This window comes from Malus sylvestris, chromosome 14 (assembly GCF_916048215.2).
Source record: "Malus sylvestris chromosome 14, drMalSylv7.2, whole genome shotgun sequence".
Taxonomy (NCBI): Eukaryota; Viridiplantae; Streptophyta; class Magnoliopsida; order Rosales; family Rosaceae; genus Malus; species Malus sylvestris.
Window position 1 is genome coordinate 11,074,355 of NC_062273.1, and position 7,400 is coordinate 11,081,754.

General features: G+C 45.4%; 1 protein-coding gene across 4 annotated transcripts; it reads right to left on the reverse strand.

Moving 5' to 3' along the window:
- Nucleotides 1-116: 116 nt before the first annotated feature.
- Nucleotides 117-2,168, reverse strand: LOC126600271 (arginine-specific demethylase JMJ20-like). 4 transcript variants are annotated; one of them, XM_050266856.1, is made up of 5 exons: nucleotides 1,566-2,168; nucleotides 1,330-1,419; nucleotides 887-943; nucleotides 660-759; nucleotides 117-423 (listed from the first exon to the last, which is right to left on the reverse strand). In XM_050266856.1, exons 2-5 carry the CDS (start codon nucleotides 1,357-1,359, stop codon nucleotides 386-388), a joined length of 225 nt encoding a protein of 74 aa, XP_050122813.1. In that variant the 5' UTR covers nucleotides 1,360-1,419; nucleotides 1,566-2,168; the 3' UTR covers nucleotides 117-385. The 4 variants fall into 4 exon arrangements, 1 of the variants encoding a protein (XP_050122813.1); XR_007615404.1 differs by lacking the exon at nucleotides 1,330-1,419 and having other exon boundaries at nucleotides 117-489; nucleotides 1,566-2,159; XR_007615405.1 differs by lacking the exon at nucleotides 1,330-1,419 and having other exon boundaries at nucleotides 117-774; nucleotides 1,566-2,165.
- Nucleotides 2,169-7,400: the final 5,232 nt, after the last annotated feature.

Consider the following 7,400-nt stretch of genomic DNA (forward strand, 5'->3'; position numbering starts at 1 on the left):
AAACGGTTACCCATAACTGTAACCGTGAGTTTTAAATGGACGGGTAACTGCAGTTACCCATATTCGTGGTTATTTTGCCCATCCCTTTGTAACAATCAACATATAGACGCATCCCATTCTAACCCACTCAACTTTATAAATAAACCAAAAAATTATTTAATTTGACATCTTGATTAGGAAAAGAGAATTTGCAAATGAGCACGTATTGTCATGTGGGGAGCTATCATCTCAAATTTTGCTCAAACTAGTTGTCCTCATGAGTCATTGAATCTGTTCAACGACTATGTATTAGAATTGGCTTTTGTGGATTCTGCCATAATATTGGCTGTTCTGCGAGCCTGTTCTTCCTTTAGCCGTTACGCCTAGAGTCATGCAAATCCATGGGCTAATGCAGATGAATTCGGATTGTGATTTCCATTCTTTCTAGCATGATAACATAGTTGGATCAAGTTGGCCAAAGAGAACCGTGCTAGGAAGATTAAGAAATCACTGAAGTTTGCATTAAAAAGAAAAAATTAGCCAGCAGATTGGGATTTTTCCCTTTTCCACCCTCATTTAAACAAAGCTTTAGGTTATTGCAGGTTCATCTGCTAGAATATTAGGATACAGTACACTGTCATCTACTGAGTTTAAGCTTTCTTCAAAAGTTTGCACTTTACCTGTATTAGCGGCAAGGTTCTGTTGGCAGAGACCTTCAAAATCATCACATATATCCTTGATGTCTTCTATGTACTCCATAGCCTTGTAGTAGTAGTCCCCCTAAAGAAAATCCCACTATAATTAAATAGATATAAATTAGTGCCACTAGAACACTAGCATCATTAGTTTTACATGGAACGGTTAAAATTTAACACACGAGATACTCTGGCAGTAGTGTTCCACTTACCACCCAACGAATATTATAAGCATTGAACCAGTTGTGGTTTATGGAAATTGCATCTTCCTGAAAGTATTATGAACACAAATAAGATGAAAAAAAATCCGTTCATCAAGCATGAAGATAGTTGTTATTTTGATTGAAAAGAAGGGGTTGCAAGAGGCTGAAACGACAACTTGATTTACACTACATGAAGTTTTGAGATAAAACAAGATCCTGGATATTGAGATCATGAAACAAGCAGGGCCAAGTCCGTTTCAATCAGCCAAAGGCAAATGTAAAATGCTAAACAGAAGGCACATACTGCTATAAGTTTTCTGTTATACTGGCAATAAAGGTCACACTGCAAATGGAGAGTGATTTACTTGGAAAACCTCTTATAATCATTGCATGCTTTCATACTTCTACTTTATGATAGGGGCAAAACAAACTTGAAGAAATAGAAGAAATACCAGATTATGGACTTGATGACAATCACACATCACCTAAAAACTACTTAGCACTGAAATATTACACCAAAAATACAAGGCTTGAATCTTTAACTGCAGAAAACAAAACAGGGCTGATAGATTAGCTAATATCTAATTACCACATAATCAATCTTCTTAATTATGATTAATTCCTTCTAAACACACTTCGTAATTCATATTTAATTTCACTAAATCAGATTTCTGCAAGAAATTAGTACCTGAACTTTGGATTTTCCTAAATGGGTAGCGAAAAATTGAAGATTTGGCTGGCCGTTGTCGGTGACCCAATCTGCACTCTCCAATCGTCCATGAGACCTGTAAGCACCACAGGCTGGTTTTTCTCCAAGTACCTCCCCACGAACTCGTTGTACCCCAGTTTTTTCCCGCTCACCTTCTCTATTTGCCCCCCAATTTGAATACCCACGTTTTCTTCTCCCAGCTTATGCTACTTCGGCGAGTTAATTCGGATTTCGAACGTTCGGTTTCTCTGCGCGCCCTCTTTGATTTCGGGAGGACGACTTGAGTTGGGGCAGGCCGGGCTGGGGAGGCCCAAAATTAAAGGGCCGAAGTTTGATTTATTTTTAAAAATTTTTATTTTATCAAAAAAAAAAAAAAAAAAAAATCATCAAAGTGAAAAGCCACGAGAACACTGGTTTCCCATACTATCAAAATTAAAAGCATTAAGAGCAATAGAGGGTAAGCAATGATCCAAATGTGAGGAGTCTCAACCGAAGGACCTAGATGATCTAAGGCATCCGCGACAAATTTGCCTCCCTGGCAGATATGGTTCCACACCACTTGACTAAAGGAGCAAGCGATACAACGTGCATCCTCAATGATAGTTCTAATCTTCCAAGTGTCACGGGATGACTCTTTAAGCCTTCCGCCCGTGCGGCACTTAGACTTGAATACCTCGATGAACAAGCTAAGTAAGCCTTCGAAGCCTCGCTTCCCCGGATTGAATCACAAAGAAAGCTAAGATAGCTTGGAGAATGCTAAGATCACTTAGAAGATGGGAGAAAGGAAGTTTTGTATTGAAAGTTAAGAGAGCTTTACAATTGCTTACAATTCTTGGATGGTTTGGCCAAATGGCCTTACCTCCTATTTATAGGCCTAAGTCACCTCCTCAATGGAGGGTTCTAGAATCCTCTACTTACATCCAAAAATATCTAGCATAGTTCTAGATACAACTTGCCTAATCTAGATTATTCTAGGTGAGGCTTAAATATGTACACTTGTGTGGAATGTTCCGGAATGCCCTAGATTATCTTGAATGTTCCGCCACGTTCTTGATTTCTCCGGGACGTTCCAGAAGCTTCCATGAAGACATGGCTTCCTGGGCTTAGATATATGATGTCTTGGGCATTTTCTTTGTTTTTAACATGCGGCCCGTGACATCCTCCCCCACTTAAGCCGTCGACGTCCTCGTCGACTCTTGCCTCTCGAATGTCTGAATCAAGTCCTTATATTGCCATAAGGACATCTCCTTCTCCCATGTTGCTTCGGAGTATGGTAGCCCCTTCCATTTGACAAAGTACTCCACATGCTTTGGTTGTCTTGGTCGCACCACGACACGCTTGGCTTCAATGCTCTCCACTTCTTTGTCAAATGCCTCCGTCATCAAAGGGGGTGCTCGATGAGACTCACCTCGGCTTGGTTCCTCATTGTCTGCATGATAAGGCTTCAAGTTGCTTACATGGAACACCGGGTGAAACTTGAGGCGGGGTGGGAGTTCCACAACATACGCGGCTTTGCCAACCTTCTTGATGATAGGGAATGGTCCCTCATATTTCCGCAACAAGCTCTTGTGCAAGCCACGAGTACTCTTGTGCTGAGACGCATTGAGCTTCACAAAGACTTGGTCGCCAGTTTGGAACTCCACATTCCTTCGCTTGCGATCCGCCCATTTCTTCATCTTCTTTGAAGCCTTCTCCAAATGAGCTCGAGCAAGTTCGTGGGCTAATTGCCACTCCTTAGCGGTTTTGAAAGCGGCTGGACTATTCCCTGTGTAGCCAGTCACGACCGTGTTCGGGGTCAAGGGTTGTTGCCCTATAGCCAACTCGAACGGACTTTTCCCCGTCGACTCCGAACGTTGCAAGTTATAAGAGAATTGGGCAACATCAAGTAACTTAGCCCAATCTCGTTGATTGGCACTAACATAGTGCCGCAAATAAGTCTCCAACAATGCATTAACCCGCTCCGTTTGTCCATCAGTTTGGGGATGAAAAGCTGTGGAGAAGTCTAACTTCGAGCCAAGTAGTTTGAAGAGCTCCTTCCAAAATCTACCCGTGAAGCGAGCATCTCGATCACTGACTATGCTTCTCGGAACTCCCCAATACTTCACCACGTGCTTTAAAAACAAGCGTGCAGCTACTTCGGCTGTGCACTCCACAGGTGCGGGTATGAAAGTGGCATACTTGGTGAATCTATCGACCACGACGAAGATAGATCCACATCCATCAGACTTGGGCAAATGTGTGATGAAATCCATGGTTAAACATTCCCATGGTCTTGATGGGGTGGGAAGTGGTTCCAACAGTCCTCCCGGTTGCTTTTGTTCCACTTTGTCTTGTTGGCACACAAGACAAGTCTTCACGTATGAATCTACATCATCTCGCATTTGTGGCCAATAATAAGCATCGCTCACCAAAGCCAACGTGCGGTGAGTGCCAGGATGTCCTGCCCACATTGAGTCATGGCACTCCTTAAGGATTTCTTTCCTTAAGCTTCCCCACTTTGGGACATAGATCCGCTTGCCCTTGGTGTATAGCAAGCCGTCCTCAAGCCAAAACCTTCTTGTCTTCCCATCCTTGACAAACTCCACAATGTTCTTGGCTTGGACGTCATGTGATAAACCTTCTCGGACACGGCCCAAGAGATGGCTTTGCGGCTTGAGTACCGTAGCCATTAACTCTACTCGTCTACTCAGAGCATCGGCCACCACGTTCTCCTTTCCTTGCTTATACTCTAGCTTGTAATCAAACTCCGCTAAGAACTCTTGCCACCTTGCTTGCTTAGGTGTGAGCTTTTGTTGGGTTTGAAAGTAGCTAGTGGCAACGTTGTCCGTCTTGATGACGAATGGGGTACCAAGCAAGTAATGCCTCCAAACTCTAAGGCAATGGACGATGGCGGTCATCTCCTTTTCATGGGTCGTGTACCTCTTCTCGGCATTGTTTAGCTTGCGACTTTCATAGGCTATCGGATGTCCCTCTTGCATCAACACTCCTCCTATGGCAAAGTCGGAAGCATCAGTGTGCAACTCGAATGGCTTACTAAGGTCGGGCAACCTTAGTACAGGCTCCTCCATTAGGGCCTTCTTCAACCTCTCAAAGGCCTCTTGACACCGGTCCGTCCATTCCCATGCCTTGTTTTTCTTAAGAAGGTCTGTTAAGGGTGTCGCTATAGCTGAATACCCTTTTATGAATCTCCGATAGTAGTTGGCTAGCCCCAGAAAGGATCGTAGTGTTGGTACCTTGGTCGGCGGTTCCCACTCTTGAATGGCCTTGATCTTGCCCTTTTCCATCATAAGTTTCCCCTCCTTTATCTTGTGGCCAAGAAATTCTACTTCTTTTGTGGCAAAGGAGCATTTCTCCTTCTTGACATAGAGTTCATGCTCCCGAAGGGTCTTGAACACTATGCGCAAGTGCTTGACGTGCTCCTCCAATGTCTTGCTATAGACAACGATATCATCAATGTAAACCACGACAAACTTGTCAAGATAAGGATGGAATACCTTATTCATCAATGTGCAGAATGTTGCGGGGGCATTGGTTAGACCAAATGGCATGACTTTATACTCGAACGCTCCATATCTGGTCACCATCGCCGTCTTCGATTCGTCTCCAGGGGCTATCCTCACTTGGTAGTATCCCGATCGAAGATCTAATTTTGTGAAGTACCTTGCTTCACCAAGTTGATCGAATAAGTCGGCGATCAACGGAAGTGGGTACTTGTTCTTGATGGTAATCTTGTTCAATGCTCTATAGTCGATGCACAACCTTAGGCTACCTTCTTTCTTGCGTTGGAACAAGACAGGTGCACCATATGGGGACTTGGAGGGTTGGATGTAGCCAGCATCAAGCAGCTCGTTGAGTTGCTTCCTCAATTCCTCCAACTCGGGTGGCGACATCCTATAAGGTGATTTGGAGGGAGGCTTAGCACCAGGCTCCAACTCAATTGCATGGTCGACCTCTCTCCTTGGTGGCAACTTCTTTGGCAGTTCCTTAGGCATCACGTCCGCAAACTCCACAAGGACGTCTTCCACTTGTTTCGGCAAAGGCCCGTGCTTCTCCTCCCCTTCATTCAACATTAGGGTTGCAAGAAATGTGGCCTCGCCTTTCTTCCAAGACTTGGCAAATTGGATTGCCGACAAGTGCTGGGTACACTTCTTGGCTTGCCTTTCCAATGGCACCAGGCAAGGTTGTCTTCCGTCGGATAGGATACAGAAGATATTGTAGAATGGAATGGGAAAGGCTCGTACCTTGTCCATGAACTCTAACCCAATGACTACGCCATAGTCGTCCATCTTGACTACGGTGAAGTCGATTGTTCCCTTCCATGTGCCAATGTCTACGTGTACATTGCGCGCAACTCCAACAATGGGGGTGGCAGCGGAATTTACCGTCTTCACGCTACCGGGCTCCTTGGTGACTCGGAGGCCAAGTCTTGTGGCTTCCTCCGACGTCATGAAGTTGTGTGTTGCTCCCGTGTCCACCAACACACGCGTCGTCTTGTCACCAGTCTTGACGTCGACGAACAATGATCCTCCCCCAACTTGAGCCTTAGGTTGTGGGAGGGTTGTCTGGATGGCATTCAGTAGACGGATGCATCCCATCGTTGCATCGTTACTCTCCTCGGCCTTGTCCTCCTTGAAGGCCATGGCCTTAAGGGCCTTCTTTTGTGGGCAATCTCGCATCATGTGAGGGCCGTCGCATAGGTAACAAGTGGGTTGCCAAGACTTACCCTTGCCTTTGTCATGCTTATCGGCTTTCTTCTCCTTCGGTTTGCTTGTCTCGGCCTTGTCCTTCGGCTTATGTTCTCCCCCACTTCTCTCATGGTTACCCCTCTTCCCCGTGGACTTGGAATCACCTTGGTGGCTTGATTTAAACTCAATCAAGGATTCAGCGGCGGCAATGGCATCAGACAATGTTTGCACGTGCCTCCTTTGTAGTTCGAGTTTTGCCCAATTTTGCAGTCCACTCATGAAGTACATGAGCTTGTCTTCCTCTAACATGTTGGGCACCTCGAATAACAAGCTCACGAAGGCGTTGACATAGTCTTTGACGCTCCCCGTTTGCTTGAGCCACCTTAGTTTCTCCTTGGCTTCGTACTTGGCATTTTGGGGATAGAAGTGCAACATAAGATCTTTCTTAAATTCATCCCAAGTGGTGAGAGAGAACGTACCTTGCTCAATCTCCATGCTTCGGCGACGCCACCACATAAGGGCATTGTCAGCTAAGAACATGGTTGCCGTTGAGATTTTGGACTCGTCATCTTCAAGCTTTAGGTACTTGAAGTATCGCTCCACGTTCCACACGAATGTGTCGAGCTCCTTTGCTTCCCTCTTCCCATTATAGGATTTGGGTTTAAAGGAGTCTATTACCTTGGAGTCCAACGCCTTGATTTCCCTCGGCCCTTGCACGAATTGCTTCACGACTGCTTCTTTACAAAACGCCACATCTCCCTTAAGTTCCCTTGTGTCCTTTATCTCTTCTTGAAGCGCCACAAACCTTGCCTCTATGTTGTCAAGGTGAACTTGGACTTCCCTCCGCATCTTGTCTGCCATGGTGTTGAGAGCGCCAAGGAGCTCATCTCGTAGCCCTTCCACCAAGCCACGCAGTTCATCCTTACCATTGTCCACCATGGTTTGGATTTCCTCCTTGTCGACAACGTCCTCATCGAGTCGAGTATCGAACTCGAGTATGGTTCGTTCCACCTTCTCGAGTCGCTCTTCCATGGTCTCCATCGATGCTTGCAAGTCTTTTAACTTTGGCTTGCTCTTGGCAACGTCTTGGACCTCTGCAGTACGCTCCCTTAGGTCGGAGACTCCGGAC

What these genes read in the sequence shown, in the direction of transcription:
- LOC126600271 (XM_050266856.1), bottom strand. Translation starts at nt 1,359, where the DNA reads ATGTGTGATTGTCATCAAGTCCATAATCTG. An exon ending in GTCATCAAGTCCATAATCTG is followed by an intron (nt 944 to 1,329) that starts GTATTTCTTCTA and finishes TAATACTTTCAG; the next exon opens with GAAGATGCAATTTCCATAAA. An exon ending in GAACCTTGCCGCTAATACAG is followed by an intron (nt 424 to 659) that starts GTAAAGTGCAAA and finishes TTATCATGCTAG; the next exon opens with AAAGAATGGAAATCACAATC.